Raw genomic sequence first — 17,500 nt, 5'->3', positions numbered from 1 at the left:
GGTAGAGGTAAACAACAACAGTTAGAGGTAAACAACAACAGGTAGAGGTAAACAACAACAGGTAGAGGTAAACAACAACAGAGAGAGGTAAACAAAAGGTAGAGGTAAACAACAACAGGGAGAGGTAAACAACCGGGAGAGGTAAACAACAACAACAGGGAGAGGTAAACAACAGGTAGAGGTAAACAATAACAGGTAGAGGTGAACAACAACAGGGAGAGGTAAACAACAGGTAGAGGTAAACAACAGGTAGAGGTAAACAACAACAGGGAGAGGTAAACAACAACAGGGAGAGGTAAACAAAAACAGGTAGAGGTAAACAACAACAGGGAGAGGTAAACAACAAGTAGAGAAACAACAACAGGGAGAGGTAAACAACAACAGGTAGAGATAAATAACAACAGGGAGAGGTAAACAACAACAACAGGGAGAGGTAAACAACAACAGGGAGATGTAAACAACAAGTACAGGTAAACAACAACAGTTAGAGGTAAACAACAACAGGTAGAGGTAAACAACAGCAGGGAGATGTAAACAACAAGTACAGGTAAACAACAACAGTTAGAGGTAAACAACAACAGGTAGAGTTAAATAACAACAGGGAGAGGTAAACAACAACAACAGGGAGAGGTAAACAACAACAGGGAGAGTTGAACAACAGGTACACAACAACAGGGAGAGGTAAACAACAACAGGGAGAGGTAAACAACAACAGGGAGAGGTAAACAACAGGGAGAGGTAAACAACAACAGGGAGAGGTAAACAAAAGGTAGAGGTAAACAACAACAGGGAGAGGTAAACAACAGTTAGAGGTAAACAACAACAGTTAGAGGTAAACAAAACAGGTAGAGGTAAACAACAACATGTAGAGGTAAACAACAACAACAACAACAACAGGGAGAGGTAAACAACATGTAGAGGTAAACAATAACAGGTAGAGGTGAACAACAACAGGGAGAGGTAAACAACAGGTAGAGGTAAACAACAGGTAGAGGTAAACAACAACAGGTAGAGGTAAACAACAGGTAGAGGTAAACAACAGGTAGAGGTAAACAACAACAGGGAGAGGTAAACAACAGGGAGAGGTAAACAACAACAGGGAGAGGTAAACAACAGGGAGAGGTAAACAACAACAGGTAGAGGTAAACAACAACAGGGAGAGGTAAACAACAACAGGGAGAGGTAAACAACAACAGGGAGAGGTAAACAAAAGGTAGAGGTAAACAACAACAGGGAGAGGTAAACAACAGTTAGAGGTAAACAACAACAGTTAGAGGTAAACAAAACAGGTAGAGGTAAACAACAACATGTAGAGGTAAACAACAACAACAACAACAACAACAACAACAGGGAGAGGTAAACAACATGTAGAGGTAAACAACAACAGGGAGAGGTAAACAACAACAGGGAGAGGTAAACAAAAGGTAGAGGTAAACAACAACAGGGAGAGGTAAACAACAGTTAGAGGTAAACAACAACAGTTAGAGGTAAACAAAACAGGTAGAGGTAAACAACAACAACAGGGAGAGGTAAACAACAGGTAGAGGTAAACAATAACAGGTAGAGGTGAACAACAACAGGGAGAGGTAAACAACAGGTAGAGGTAAACAACAGGTAGAGGTAAACAACAACAGGTAGAGGTAAACAACAGGTAGAGGTAAACAACAACAGGTAGAGGTAAACAACAACAGGGAGAGGTAAACAACAGGGAGAGGTAAACAACAACAGGGAGAGGTAAACAACAGGGAGAGGTAAACAACAACAGGTAGAGGTAAACAACAACAGGTATATATATATATATCTCTCAGACACACAGGTACAAGGAAGAGACCTCAGAAGGAGAGCTTACCTTTGCGCTTGGTCTTCCAGCCGCAGAGGAGACACACGTATCTGTTGGAGATCAGTCCAACCACTTTGTTGGTGGCCTCTATCTCCTCCTTCATTAACTCTTCGCTCATGAACTCCCCCTCCTCCCCTCTGCGGGGGGGGGCAGCGTACTTCACCCCCTGGCCGGCGTACGCTTTGGGGATGTCGTGCTTCCTCACCACGTGAGAGATGGCCAGTCCTTTGTGCTTCGTCCTCCAGCCGCAGATCAGACATCTGTGACCTCCTCTCTCCGTCAGCAAGGAGGAGGACGACTCCTTCTCCTCCTCCTTCTCACCCTTTCCCTCCCCATCTTCCTCCTCCTCCTCCTCTTCCTCCTTCACCTCCTCCTTCATCTCCTGCAAATGGAAACACATCAGAAACTCATCAGACTTTTATATTCATTTACATAATATATATATTTTTAATTAAATATTAACCTGTTAAACCCCGAGCCTGTTTTTCAGGTTTCAGGCTCGAAAATGACATTCCCAGAACAAATGACCATATCTTCTAAAAGGGTTTGATTAATAATCTTTTTTCTCAAAGTAATGATAAACCTGTGAGTTGGATGTAGAAAAGTCAGATTCAATATAGATGTTTTTTATTTTAAAGAAAATTCAGATTGAACATGGTAAAAAACTTTAAATTATAGTGTCCGTCCAAAATATATTTTGTACTTATAGTGAAAACTAACCTTGGATGATGGGTTAGTAAACTAAAAGCTTTAGGAATCCAAAGTACAACATATAATAAGTACCCTGTATCAAGATTGATGCAAAACAAGTGATATTTGACATTTTTAGACAGATTTAGCAAAAGAAAACCTCTTCTGGGGCCATTTGGGTGGATTTTTCATATCTCTGGTTCCCCCTGCTAGATTTTGACATGTGACATCTCTTTCTGACCGTCAGAGCCAATGGAATCGAGGGGAACTCCCACATAGTCCTTATTTGGTCATGTTTGTGTGTGTTAGGCTGCTGCATTGCCAAGACCGGAAGCAGCAGCCACTCTGGTGGCTACCATTAGCAGCTAACTTTTGCTCTGCGATTTTTACATAAAAATGGAATTATGGATTATAAATAATTCCAATTATTGCCCAGGAACTTTATCAACCTATGGATTAACCGATTCAGCCACGTTTTCTTTCGTTTTAATGCCATTGAACACGTCTTTTGATCAGATTAACAGCTACGGTGAGACGATCTCCCTAGAAGCTCCGTAAAGGTACGTGTTGTGATGTCTGTCTTTGCTTCCCCTGTCGCAAATTCAGATCACTCAGTGATGATATATATACCTAAATAATCTGTGGAACCTCAGCTTTAATCGGATATCTTGTATGTGCAGCTACGATAAGTAATAAGGGTACTTTTATCTTGAGTTCTGTGCCAATGTCCGTTAGCATTTTTCGCTAAGGGGTCATTTAGATGCTTCTCATGAGACTTGTGTTTTGTTTTGGTAAAAATGGTTTATATCGTCAGTTAGCTGAGATTATTTCCGTTAATCTGGTATAACACATTCATAGGTTCTTAAATATTAAGATCCCCTGAGACACAGTGTCCTGAGAAAACAAAAAACAGGGTCCCCGCCGGGGCTTAACAGGTTTTAAGTAAATAAATGAACTGATAAAAATACAAATAAATCTTCAGAATAAATAAAATATTAATAAAATAATTGTATTAATTTTAAGTAGCTAAAAATAAAGATCAACATTTACCTCCTCTCTCTCCCCCTGCGCCCCCTGCGCCGCCTGCCCCTGGTCCAGGCAGTGCTTGGTCACCAGGTGCTGGTAGAGTTTACTGAAGTCCCTGCTGGTGTGGAAACATTCTCCGCAGTGGAACAGCTTGGCGGTTCTCTGATAAATCAAAATGTTTCCCAGTCGTCCCACTGAGAATCCCTCCAGCTTCCCAGGATGCATTGCTGCAACATGGATCAGCTGGTGGGCGTGGCTGTTGGAGAAGAGTCCACAGAAGGGGCACTGCAGGTGGGCCACAACACCTCCACCTGCCACTCCTCCACCTGGCACACCTCCACCTTCCACACCTGTCACATCTCCATCTGCCACACCTCCACCTGCCACACCTGTCATATCTCCACCTGCCACATCTCCACCTGCCACTCCTGTCATATCTCCACCTGCCACATCTCCACCTGCCACACCTGTCATATCTCCACCTGCCACATCTCCACCTGCCACTCCTCCACCAGGCACACCTCCACCTGCCACACCTCCACCTGCCACACCTCCACCTGCCACACCTGTCACACCTCCACCTGCCACACCTCCACCAGGCACACCTCCACCTGCCACACCTCCACCTGCCACACCTCCACCTGCCACATCTCCACCTGCCACACCTGCCACTCCTCCACCTGTCACACCTCCACCTGTCAATCCTCCACCTGCCACACCTCCACCTGTCACACCTCCACCTGCCACACCTGCCACACCTCCACCTGCCACACCTCCACCTGTCACACCTCCACCTGCCACACCTGCCACACCTCCACCTGCCACACCTGCAACATCTCCACCTGTCACACCTCCACATGTGACACCTGTCACACTTCCACCAGCCACACCTCCACCTGCCACACCACCTCCACCTGTCACACTTCCACCAGCCACACCTCCACCTGCCACACCACCTCCACCTGTCACACTTCCACCAGCCACACCTCCACCTGCCACACCACCTCCACCTGTCACACCTCCACCTGCCACACCACCTCCACCTGTCACACCTCCACCTGCCACACCACCTCCACCTGTCACACCTTCACCTGCCACACCACCTCCACCTGTCACACCTTCACCTGCCACACCACCTTCACCTGCCACACCAACTCCACCTGTCACACCTCCACCTGTCACACCTCCACCTGCCACACCTGCAACATCTCCACCTGTCACACCTCCACATGTGACACCTGTCACACTTCCACCAGCCACACCTCCACCTGCCACACCACCTCCACCTGTCACACCTCCACCTGCCACACCACCTCCACCTGTCACACCTCCACCTGCCACACCACCTCCACCTGCCACACCACCTCCACCTGCCACACCACCTCCACCTGGCTGGATCTGCTCCGACATGGCCCTGGATCCACCTGGGACAGAGGAGATTAGTGGAATAACAAATATGGAGTTATAGGAGGGACATTTCAAATGAACACATCTGGAAAAACATAAATACATGTGGAAATATAAAAATACCATAGTTTCCAGACTATAAGTCGCACCTGAGTATCAGTCACACCTGAGTATCAGTTACACCTGAGTTTCAGTCACACCTGAGTATCAGTCAGTCACACCTGAGTATCAGTCAGTCACACCTGAGTATCAGTTACACCTGAGTATCAGTTACACCTGAGTATCAGTCACACCTGAGTATCAGTCAGTCACACCTGAGTATCAGTCAGTCACACCTGAGTATCAGTCACACCTGAGTATCAGTCAGTCACACCTGAGTATCAGTCACACCTGAGTATCAGTCAGTCACACCTGAGTATCAGTCAGTCACACCTGAGTATCAGTCACACCTGAGTATCAGTCAGTCACACCTGAGTATCAGTCACACCTGAGTATCAGTCAGTCACACCTGAGTATCAGTCAGTCACACCTGAGTATCAGTCAGTCGCACCTGAGTATCAGTCAGTCGCACCTGAGTATCAGTCAGTCGCACCTGAGTATCAGTCAGTCACACCTGAGTATCAGTCACACCTGAGTATCAGTCAGTCGCACCTGAGTATCAGTCAGTCGCACCTGAGTATCAGTCACACCTGAGTATCAGTCACACCTGAGTATCAGTCAGTCACACCTGAGTATCAGTCACACCTGAGTATCAGTCACACCTGAGTATCAGTCAGTCACACCTGAGTATCAGTCACACCTGAGTATCAGTCAGTCACACCTGAGTATCAGTCAGTCACACCTGAGTATAAGTCACACCTGAGTATCAGTGAGTCACACCTGAGTATCAGTCAGTCGCACCTGAGTATCAGTCAGTCGCACCTGAGTATCAGTCAGTCGCACCTGAGTATCAGTCAGTCGCACCTGAGTATCAGTCAGTCACACCTGAGTATCAGTCAGTCACACCTGAGTATCAGTCAGTCACACCTGAGTATCAGTCACACCTGAGTATCAGTCAGTCGCACCTGAGTATCAGTCACACCTGAGTGTCAGTCACACCTGAGTATCAGTCACACACACCTGAGTATCAGTCACACCTGAGTATCAGTCAGTCACACCTGAGTATCAGTCACACCTGAGTATCAGTGAGTCACACCTGAGTATCAGTCAGTCGCACCTGAGTATCAGTCAGTCGCACCTGAGTATCAGTCAGTCACACCTGAGTATCAGTCAGTCACACCTGAGTATCAGTCAGTCACACCTGAGTATCAGTCACACCTGAGTATCAGTCAGTCGCACCTGAGTATCAGTCACACCTGAGTGTCAGTCACACCTGAGTATCAGTCAGTCACACCTGAGTATCAGTCACACCTGAGTATCAGTCAGTCACACCTGAGTATCAGTCAGTCGCACCTGAGTATCAGTCAGTCGCACCTGAGTATCAGTCAGTCGCACCTGAGTATCAGTCAGTCACACCTGAGTATCAGTCAGTCACACCTGAGTATCAGTCAGTCGCACCTGAGTATCAGTCAGTCGCACCTGAGTATCAGTCAGTCACACCTGAGTATCAGTCAGTCACACCTGAGTATCAGTCAGTCACACCTGAGTATCAGTCAGTCACACCTGAGTATCAGTCACACCTGAGTATCAGTCACTCACACCTGAGTATCATTCAGTCACACCTGAGTATCAGTCACACCTGAGTATCAGTCAGTCACACCTGAGTATCAGTCACACCTGAGTATCAGTCAGTCACACCTGAGTATCAGTCACACCTGAGTGTCAGTCACACCTGAGTATCAGTCAGTCACACCTGAGTATCAGTCACACCTGAGTATCAGTCAGTCACACCTGAGTATCAGTCAGTCACACCTGAGTATCAGTCAGTCGCACCTGAGTATCAGTCAGTCGCACCTGAGTATCAGTCAGTCGCACCTGAGTATCAGTCAGTCACACCTGAGTATCAGTCAGTCACACCTGAGTATCAGTCAGTCACACCTGAGTATCAGTCACACCTGAGTATCAGTCAGTCACACCTGAGTATCAGTCAGTCACACCTGAGTATCAGTCAGTCACACCTGAGTATCAGTCACACCTGAGTATCAGTCAGTCACACCTGAGTATCAGTCAGTCACACCTGAGTATCAGTCAGTCACACCTGAGTATCAGTCAGTCACACCTGAGTATCAGTCAGTCACACCTGAGTATCAGTCACACCTGAGTATCAGTCACACCTGAGTATCAGTCAGTCGCACCTGAGTATCAGTCAGTCGCACCTGACTATCAGTCAGTCACACCTGAGTATCAGTCACACCTGAGTATCAGTCAGTCGCACCTGAGTATCAGTCACACCTGAGTATCAGTCACACCTGAGTATCAGTCAGTCACACCTGAGTATCAGTCACACCTGAGTATCAGTCAGTCACACCTGAGTATCAGTCACACCTGAGTATCAGTCACACCTGAGTATCAGTCAGTCACACCTGAGTATCAGTCACACCTGAGTATCAGTCAGTCACACCTGAGTATCAGTCACACCTGAGTATCAGTCACACCTGAGTATCAGTCAGTCGCACCTGAGTATCAGTCAGTCACACCTGAGTATCAGTCACACCTGAGTATCAGTCAGTCGCACCTGAGTATCAGTCACACCTGAGTGTCAGTCACACCTGAGTATCAGTCACACCTGAGTATCAGTCAGTCACACCTGAGTATCAGTCAGTCACACCTGAGTATCAGTCAGTCACACCTGAGTATCAGTCAGTCGCACCTGAGTATCAGTCAGTCGCACCTGAGTATCAGTCAGTCACACCTGAGTATCAGTCAGTCACACCTGAGTATCAGTCAGTCACACCTGAGTATCAGTCACACCTGAGTATCAGTCAGTCACACCTGAGTATCAGTCAGTCACACCTGAGTATCAGTCAGTCACACCTGAGTATCAGTCACACCTGAGTATCAGTCAGTCACACCTGAGTATCAGTCAGTCACACCTGAGTATCAGTCAGTCACACCTGAGTATCAGTCACTCACACCTGAGTATCAGTCAGTCACACCTGAGTATCAGTCAGTCACACCTGAGTATCAGTCACACCTGAGTATCAGTCAGTCGCACCTGAGTATCAGTCAGTCGCACCTGACTATCAGTCAGTCACACCTGAGTATCAGTCACACCTGAGTATCAGTCAGTCGCACCTGAGTATCAGTCACACCTGAGTATCAGTCACACCTGAGTATCAGTCAGTCACACCTGAGTATCAGTCACACCTGAGTATCAGTCAGTCACACCTGAGTATCAGTCACACCTGAGTATCAGTCACACCTGAGTATCAGTCAGTCACACCTGAGTATCAGTCACACCTGAGTATCAGTCAGTCACACCTGAGTATCAGTCGGTCACACCTGAGTATCAGTCACACCTGAGTATCAGTCGCTAAGCTTTTCAATTAGCTGGAAACTCTTCGGTTAGTTCAATTAGCTGGAAACTCTTCGGTTAGTTCAATTAGCCTAAAGAACACAGGCTGTATCTTTCCCTCGGCATAACGAGCCACATCCAGATAAAGAGTTCCCGACTCATTCTGCATCCACTGAAGTCTTCATCCTCTGTGTCGCTGTTAAACGAAGCTGAAGCAGCGTTTCCTGCTCCGGGCTGTCGTCAGAATGTGATGAAAACTTCTGGATCAATGGAGACTCAGAGAGGCTCGAGGAGAGCAGGAACTTTGATGGAAACGCTGATAGATTATCATGGAGTTAACGGCCAGAGAACTCACAAGACGAGGTGACACAGCTGCTGCCAAACCGACTCTAAAGGTCTCTACCAGAGAAGGTCTCTACCAGAGAAGGTCTCTCTCTACCAGAGAAGGTCTCTACCAGAGAAGGTCTCTCTCTACCAGAGAAGGTCTCTACCAGAGAAGGTCTCTTTCTACCAGAGAAGGTCTCTACCAGAGAAGGTCTCTCTCTACCAGAGAATGTCTCTACCAGAGAAGGTCTCTTTCTACCAGAGAAGGTCTCTACCAGAGAAGGTCTCTCTCTACCAGAGAAGGTCTCTACCGGAGAAGGTCTCTCTCTACCAGAGAAGGTCTCTACCGGAGAAGGTCTCTGCCAGAGAAGGTCTCTGCCAGAGAAGGTCTCTACCGGAGAAGGTCTCTCTCTACCGGAGAAGGTCTCTCTCTACCGGAGAAGGTCTCTACCAGAGAAGGTCTCTACCAGAGAAGGTCTCTACCGGAGAAGGTCTCTCTCTACCAGAGAAGGTCTCTACCAGAGAAGGTCTCTCTCTACCAGAGAAGGTCTCTCTCTACCAGAGAAGGTCTCTACCAGAGAAGGTCTCTCTCTACCGGAGAAGGTCTCTACCAGAGAAGGTCTCGACCAGAGAAGGTCTCTCTCTACCAGAGAAGGTCTCTACCGGAGAAGGTCTCTCTCTACCAGAGAAGGTCTCTTTCTACCAGAGAAGGTCTCTTTCTACCAGAGAAGGTCTCTACCAGAGAAGGTCTCTCTCTACCAGAGAAGGTCTCTACCGGAGAAGGTCTCTACCAGAGAAGGTCTCTACCGGAGAAGGTCTCTCTCTACCAGAGAAGGTTTCTCTCTACCAGAGAAGGTCTCTACCGGAGAAGGTCTCTCTCTACCAGAGAAGGTCTCTACCAGAGAAGGTCTCTCTCTACCAGAGAAGGTCTCTACCGGAGAAGGTCTCTCTCTACCAGAGAAGGTCTCTCTCTACCGGAGAAGGTCTCTACCGGAGAAGGTCTCTCTCTACCGGAGAAGGTCTGTCTCTACCGGAGATGGTCTCTACCGGAGAAGGTCTCTCTCTACCAGAGAAGGTCTCTACCAGAGAAGGTCTCTCTCTACCGGAGAAGGTCTCTCTCTACCAGAGAACGTCTCTACCGGAGAAGGTCTCTCTCTACCAGAGAAGGTCTCTACCGGAGAAGGTCTCTCTCTACCGTAGAAGGTCTCTCTCTACCAGAGAACATCTCTACCAGAGACCCTGGATAATGAGCAGATGAAGCTCTAGAAGCTCTATCGGGCAGGAACAAGGTGCCCCGCCTGTGCTCAGTGCAGACTGATAAACGGGGTCAAAGGAAGGGCCTATAGGAACACATCCCCCAACGAGACTCACCCTCAGAATCCGCTCCGATCAGAGCGGCCTTTCTGAATCCCTTCAGGATGCAGTGGCTCGTCACTGAAGCCCACGCTGAGTTGACCCATCCCACAACACCCTGGAAAGTGACGTGCTCCCCATCCACCATCCACGTGTCCCACAGCTGACGAAACACAGCCGTAAAGCTCCGGCTGACTGAGGCGTGGAGCGGCTGCAGGAACTCGCTGAGTTCTGCGGGGATGACGGCAGCTATGGAGTTGCAGGCTTTGATCGTGGCTTTGCTTCGTTCGCTGATATGTGCTCCTCGCTGGCTGTCCATCACAAGCAGGGCTTTGTGTGTTTTAAAGAAGCCCTCAGGACGTTTACAATAGCACTCTGCCAGCCACAGGCTCATCGTCTCCTCGTTCATGCACCCTTTCTCATTCGCGGTCACAACAATAGAGGAGGAGCAGTGTGCTTTGGGCATGCTCTTCTGTTTGAAGATGACCATCGGTGGCAGTTTGGAGCCGTCTCCGCAGCATGCTAGCACCACCGTGAACATCCACCTCTCATGAGTCCCAACGCTCTTCTGGCTCATGGGGATGTAAACGGTGAGCGGTACTTCCTGCATGTGAAGGATGTGATCTGATGACACATCGTGTGCAGCGACCTCCTTTTCAATGAAGGCTCGGAAACTGTCCATCTGGGCCTGGGAGTCGGTCACTTCCTGACTCATCCTGGCCTGGGAGTCGGTCACTTCCTGACTCATCTTGGCCTGGGAGTCGGTCACTTCCTGACTCATCTTGGCCTGGGAGTCGGTCACTTCCTGACTCATCTTGGCCTGGGAGTCGGTCACTTCCTGACTCATCTTGGCCTGGGAGTCGGTCACTTCCTGACTCGTCTTGGCCTGGGAGTCGGTCACTTCCTGACTCGTCTTGGCCTGGGAGTCGGTCACTTCCTGACTCGTCTTGGCCTGGGAGTCGGTCACTTCCTGACTCGTCTTGGCCTGGGAGTCGGTCACTTCCTGACTCGTCTTGGCCTGGGAGTCGGTCACTTCCTGACTCATCCTGGCCTGGGAGTCGGTCACTTCCTGACTCATCCTGGCTCTGATCGACACGTGGTTTCTTTTCATGAAACGGAAACACCAGGAGGGGCCAGCGGAAAAATCAATAATCTTCATCTCCTTGGCAACCCGCTGAGCGTGGAGACGTAACTTCACCGTTGATAACCCTGCAGCGTTCTGTCCGAGGACCCATGTGTGGACTCGTCGCTCCAGCTCGGGCCATCGAGCTTTCAGACCGCGATTAGCCCGCTTTGTTTTCTTCATTGAGATGAGCGTGGCCTCCGCTTTGCACCAGTCCCTCACCAGTTTCTCACTCACTCCAAACTCTCTATTCGCTGGTCGATTTCCCTTCTCCGCTGCATATTTGATCACCTGCAGTTTGAACTCTGCAGTGTAGCTTCTTCTCTTTGGAGGCATTGTGTTTGTGTTCTGACTCAGTTTTCTGTGTAGCTTATGTGTAAACTCTTTTCTTCTTTTGTGATACAGACGTTTTCAGTTGTCACGATGTCGTCTATTGGAAGTAGTTTGAACACAGTCACAAAGAAATACAATATATAAGTCGCAGCACCAGCCAGACAGGTACAAAAAAACGCGACTTATAGTCTGGAAAATATGGGGAAATAAATTAAGCCAAATTAAATGAATGGGAAAAAAATAAATAATCCATTGATAATGGTGATGCCCTTTTTATTACATGAACACAGTGTGTTCTCAAATGAAGGCTGACACTAAATACAGTCAGTATGTTTAAGCCTTAATTAGTTTTAAATCCATATAGGGGATTATAGAGAGCGTTATATATTTAAAATTGGTCTAAAATGTTCATTCAAAAGTTTTTCTTAATATGATTTACTTATATGAACTATCATTATTTATCCTATTCTCTTTTATATTTCCACATGTGTACATTCACTTAAACTCGCCTATTTACTTGTGTAATAGTTAATAGAGATCATTAATTAATAAGGACGTTATATAAGCATTTATTACCCGCTAATATTTGAAAAACTACTTAATTCGTGTTTAAAATGTGATATAATAATAAGCTAACAGGCTAGCTCTTGTGCTAACGCTCCTCAAAGCACGTTTTAAATCCTCGTTTCCACCCCCAGCCTCTCTCTTAGCGCATGTTTACCTGCAGTAAGTCTTCTCCACCTGGCTTCACAGAAAAACACCGTCAAAAGATCCTAAATCTGAGTTAAATCTCCATGTCTTCATCCAGCGTGTAGCTTCGCCTGTTTCCCCCTGTTGTTTACATCCGGCTCAGCCAATCACAGCACAGCAAGCGCTCAGTCACAACTAGCGCGAGATTTCGTGTGTGTGTGTGTGTGTGTGTGTGTGTGTGTGTGTGTGTGTGTGTGTGTGTGTGTTTCTTAGAACAATATTCATTATAATTAAGAGAGAGGAGGGGGCTTTTATTGTGGCGGGCGCTGCTGAGAGAGAGGAAGGGGATTTTATTGTGGCGGGGCGCAGAGAGAGGAGGGGGCTTTTATTGTGGCGGGCGCTGCTGAGAGAGAGGAAGGGGATTTTATTGTGGCGGGGCGCAGAGAGAGGAAGGGGATTTTATTGTGGCGGGGCGCAGAGAGAGGAGAGGGCTTTTATTGTGGCGGGGCGCAGAGAGAGGAGGGGGCTTTTATTGTGGCGGGGCGCAGAGAGAGGAGGGGGCTTTTATTGTGGCGGGGCGCAGAGAGAGGAGGGGGCTTTTATTGTGGCGGGGCGCAGAGAGAGGAGGGGGCTTTTATTGTGGCGGGGCGCAGAGAGAGGAGAAGGCTTTTATTGTGACGGGCACAGAGAGAGGAGAGGGCTTTTATTGTGGCGGGGCGCAGAGAGAGGAGAGGGCTTTTATTGTGGCGGGGCGCAGAGAGAGGAGAGGGCTTTTATTGTGGCGGGGCGCAGAGAGAGGAGAGGGCTTTTATTGTGATGGAGCGCAGAGAGAGGAGAGGGCTTTTATTGTGATGGAGCGCAGAGAGAGGAGAGGGCTTTTATTGTGACGGGCACAGAGAGAGGAGAGGGCTTTTATTGTGGCGGGGCGCAGAGAGAGGAGAGGGCTTTTATTGTGGCGGGCGCAGAGAGAGGAGAGGGCTTTTATTGTGATGGAGCACAGAGAGAGGAGAGGGCTTTTATTGTGGCGGGGCGCAGAGAGAGGAGAGGGCTTTTATTGTGGCGGGGCGCAGAGAGAGGAGAGGGCTTTTATTGTGGCGGGGCGCAGAGAGAGGAGGGGGCTTTTATTATGGCGGGGCGCAGAGAGAGGAGGGGGCTTTTATTGTGGCGGGGCGCAGAGAGAGGAGGGGGCTTTTATTGTGGCGGGGCGCAGAGAGAGGAGGGGGCTTTTATTGTGGCGGGGCGCAGAGAGAGGAGAAGGCTTTTATTGTGACGGGCACAGAGAGAGGAGAGGGCTTTTATTGTGGCGGGGCGCAGAGAGAGGAGAGGGCTTTTATTGTGGCGGGGCGCAGAGAGAGGAGAGGGCTTTTATTGTGGCGGGGCGCAGAGAGAGGAGAGGGCTTTTATTGTGATGGAGCGCAGAGAGAGGAGAGGGCTTTTATTGTGATGGAGCGCAGAGAGAGGAGAGGGCTTTTATTGTGATGGAGCGCAGAGAGAGGAGAGGGCTTTTATTGTGACGGGCACAGAGAGAGGAGAGGGCTTTTATTGTGGCGGGGCGCAGAGAGAGGAGAGGGCTTTTATTGTGGCGGGGCGCAGAGAGAGGAGAGGGCTTTTATTGTGATGGAGCACAGAGAGAGGAGAGGGCTTTTATTGTGGCGGGGCGCAGAGAGAGGAGAGGGCTTTTATTGTGGCGGGGCGCAGAGAGAGGAGAGGGCTTTTATTGTGACGGGCGTAGAGAGAGGAGAGGGCTTTTATTGTGATGGGCGCAGAGAGAGGAGAAGGCTTTTATTGTGGCGGGGCGCAGAGAGAGGAGAGGGCTTTTATTGTGGCGGGGCGCAGAGAGAGGAGAGGGCTTTTATTGTGGCGGGGCGCAGAGAGAGGAGAGGGCTTTTATTGTGACGGGCGCAGAGAGAGGAGAGGGCTTTTATTGTGGCGGGGCGCAGAGAGAGGAGAGGGCTTTTATTGTGGCGGGGCGCAGAGAGAGGAGAGGGATTTTATTGTGATGGGCGCAGAGAGAGGAGAGGGCTTTTATTGTGGCGGGGCGCAGAGAGAGGAGAGGGCTTTTATTGTGATGGAGCACAGAGAGAGGAGAGGGCTTTTATTGTGGCGGGGCGCAGAGAGAGGAGAGGGCTTTTATTGTGATGGAGCACAGAGAGAGGAGAGGGCTTTTATTGTGATGGAGCACAGAGAGAGGAGAGGGATTTTATTGTGGCGGGGCGCAGAGAGAGGAGAGGGATTTTATTGTGGCGGGGCGCAGAGAGAGGAGAGGGCTTTTATTGTGGCGGGCGCAGAGAGAGGAGAGGGCTTTTATTGTGGCGGGCGCAGAGAGAGGAGAGGGATTTTATTGTGGCGGGGCGCAGAGAGAGGAGAAGGCTTTTATTGTGGCGGGGCGCAGAGAGAGGAGAGGGCTTTTATTGTGGCGGGGCGCAGAGAGAGGAGAGGGCTTTTATTGTGGCGGGGCGCAGAGAGAGGAGAGGGCTTTTATTGTGGCGGGGCGCAGAGAGAGGAGAGGGCTTTTATTGTGGCGGGGCGCAGAGAGAGGAGAGGGCTTTTATTGTGGCGGGGCGCAGAGAGAGGAGAGGGCTTTTATTGTGGCGGGGCACAGAGAGAGGAGAGGGCTTTTATTGTGGCGGGGCGCAGACAGGAGTGTGTGTTTGAACTTGTGTTTCTGTTTTGTCAGATTCACTTTCACACATCGAGCCTCAGCTGGGGAGCGAGGAGGAGACATGCTCTGCTTTAAAGGTGAGTGCTTGTACATATACACAGAGTACTAGTACTACATGTACTTGTACTGCGAGTGTTGCTGCAGGTGTGTGTGTGTGTGTGTGTGTGTGTGTGTGTGTGTGTGTGTGTGTGTGTGTGTGTGGGTGTGGGTGTGTGTGTGTGTGTGTGTGTGTGTGACAGCTGTTTCTGCAAACACACTGAGCAGTTCCACCCTGATGACTGATACCGCTGCTGTGTCTCCAGCAAGGTGTAGTAGCAGTACAGGTATCTCAGGTAGAGCTACAGGTGTCTCAGGTAGAGCTACAGGTAGCAGTACGGGGGTCTCAGGTGGAGCTACAGGTAGCAGTACAGGTATCTCAGGTAGAGCTACAGGTATCAGTACAGGTATCTCAGGTAGAGCTACAGGTAGCAGTATAGGGGTCTCAGGTGGAGCTACAGGTAGCAGTACAGGTATCACAGGTAGAGCTACAGGTAGCAGTACAGGTATCACAGGTAGAGCTACAGGTAGCAGTACAGGTATCTCAGGTAGAGCTACAGGTAGCAGTACAGGTATCTCAGGTAGAGCTACAGGTAGCAGTACAGGTGTCTCAGGTAGAGCTACAGGTAGCAGTACAGGTATCTCAGGTAGAGCTACAGGTAGCAGTACAGGTGTCTCAGGTAGAGCTACAGGTAGCAGTACAGGTATCTCAGGTAGAGCTACAGGTAGCAGTACAGGTATCTCAGGTAGAGCTACAGGTAGCAGTACAGGTGTCTCAGGTAGAGCTACAGGTAGCAGTACAGGTGTCTCAGAACATGTGGTCCAGAGACAGAATTAAATCAGACGAGACGAACCGATTGTTTTTCTCTTTTTAGTTTAAAGCTGTTTTTTTACTGACAAAATAAAAATAAAATCGATATTTAAAAAATTAATTTAAATGCAATTAAAATCTTAATAAATAAGCAAAACATAATTATATAAAAAAAACATGCGATAATATTTATATATATTTTTATAAATGTATTGTTCAATTATTTACTATTAATGTTTTATTTACTCGTTTATTCTTATTTATAGTTTCACATTTATTGTGTTGTTATTCCCCATTTGTTTTTACATATTTAAATGTCCCTCTCACGGCCTCCTCCCTCCCTATGAAGGGCTCTAAGTGAGGAGCAACATGTGGTCTGAGGAGTTGATTACGTGTCGCTCAGCGGCCATCTGCAGAGCGGATAATCCTGTGAGGAGATTACTGTCCCAGAGGAGACGAGACGCAGCGAGGACGTGTACCGAGAGGAGACACCTGAGGAGAAATCAGTGCAGAAGACATCTGAGCTGTGGAGCGTTATTGGTTATGGAGACAAGTCTGAGGCTTTTATTGTGAAGGAATGAGAATAAGTCTAAAAAGGCAGACCCTGATAAAGTGGATTTTCTGAGCTTTGATTGTGAAAGATGGACATTTTGAATCTTTTCCGACGGACTAAACTCACATTGGACTTTATTTAGCTTTTATTGTGAAGATCAGAACAATATCCATGCTTTTATTGTGAAGGCTGCACAAACATAGGACTTTTTGTGACGGATGACACAAGTTTGTGCTTTTACTCTGAAGTTCTCCTATTTTTTGTGATTTTCTCTGTGCTTTTATTGTGAAAGATGGTCATTTTTAATTGCTTCCGAAAGAGTGGGCTTTTATTGTGGAGATCAGAATGATATTAATGCTCTTATTGTGAAGGCTTGACAAAACGTAAGGACTTTGGTGCTTTTACTCTGAAGTTCTCCTGTTTTTCTGAATTATTTGGTGCTTTTATTGTGAAGAAAATATGTTTTGGAATTTCATTTTGAAGCAGAGCTATTTTGGGTGAAAATACATCTTACTCTGAAGGATTCCAAACATCCATTTTGAGGAGGCTTTTATTGTGAAGGACTTACTAAACACTTCCCATTAACAAAACATTTTTTAAAGAAGACACTTTTGGACTTTTATTGTGGAAAAAGCTGCTTTTTCTGGGGCTTTTATTCTGAAATCACCACTGTCTACCTTTTACTGTGAAGGATTCCCAAACTTTCATTTTGAAGAAGCTTTTATTGTGAAGGACTACACACTACACTTTAATTGATTTTGTCTTTTTTAAGAAGAAACTTTTGGACTTAACGATGAGAGATCGGTCTAGGGCTTTTATTCTGAAATCATCACTGTATCTACCTTGAGCCACCAATCAGCATCCAGGATGATCTCGTACGTGGAATGTCTGGGTGGCGAGGGGGCGTCGCCCATCGGAGGGGGGGGGGCGGCGGCTCGTTGCTGGAACGGCATTTCTGACGAAGATCGAGAAGAGCTGCTTCCTCCCAAAATGGCCGCCTTGCAACCGAAGACGGAGGGCAGTCTTCGGCGACGCCTCCTCAGCGCCAAACTACGACAACAACAACAAGACGCTATTTTGGCTCTAAACTCTGGCGTTGGCATTGTTCCATCGGGGGCCGATAAAAAGCCCCCGCAGCAGTTTTGCAGCCCGTGGTTCCACCGCCAACCCCAAGAGGCTCATGGGAAACCCGTCGCTC

The 17,500-nt window shown here is 48.2% G+C and overlaps 2 protein-coding genes across 5 annotated transcripts in view; one reads left to right on the top strand and one right to left on the bottom strand.

Annotated features, from left to right (window-relative positions):
• The window catches only part of LOC307031169 (uncharacterized protein), a 15,435-nt gene extending 3,013 nt beyond the window's left edge, over positions 1-12,422 (bottom strand). For 3 of the 4 annotated variants that reach the window (XM_079668025.1, XM_079668024.1, XM_079668023.1), the window contains exons 1-5: positions 12,272-12,422; positions 10,113-11,647; positions 4,360-4,980; positions 3,581-4,053; positions 1,850-2,222 (exon numbers count right to left, since the gene is read on the bottom strand). In XM_079668025.1, coding sequence (XP_079524151.1) covers positions 1,850-2,222; positions 3,581-4,053; positions 4,360-4,980; positions 10,113-11,553 — 2,908 coding nt within the window. In that variant the 5' untranslated portion in view covers positions 11,554-11,647; positions 12,272-12,422. The remainder of the gene's footprint in view (positions 1-1,849; positions 2,223-3,580; positions 4,054-4,359; positions 4,981-10,112; positions 11,648-12,271) is intronic. The other variant, XM_079668026.1, reaches the window with a different exon arrangement.
• The window catches only part of LOC307031174 (uncharacterized protein), a gene marked incomplete at its 3' end in the record, with an annotated part of 17,006 nt that continues 2,092 nt past the window's right edge, over positions 2,587-17,500 (top strand). The window contains exons 1-3 of the mRNA XM_079668035.1: positions 2,587-3,090; positions 14,918-14,979; positions 16,099-17,500. The exon at positions 16,099-17,500 is cut by the window's right edge and continues 243 nt beyond it. The remainder of the gene's footprint in view (positions 3,091-14,917; positions 14,980-16,098) is intronic.

This window comes from Notothenia rossii (genome assembly GCF_949606895.1).
Source record: "Notothenia rossii genome assembly, chromosome: 3".
Lineage (NCBI taxonomy): Eukaryota > Metazoa > Chordata > Actinopteri > Perciformes > Nototheniidae > Notothenia > Notothenia rossii.
Note: the sequence above shows the minus strand (reverse complement) of the source record. Positions and strands in the feature narration are given on the sequence as shown.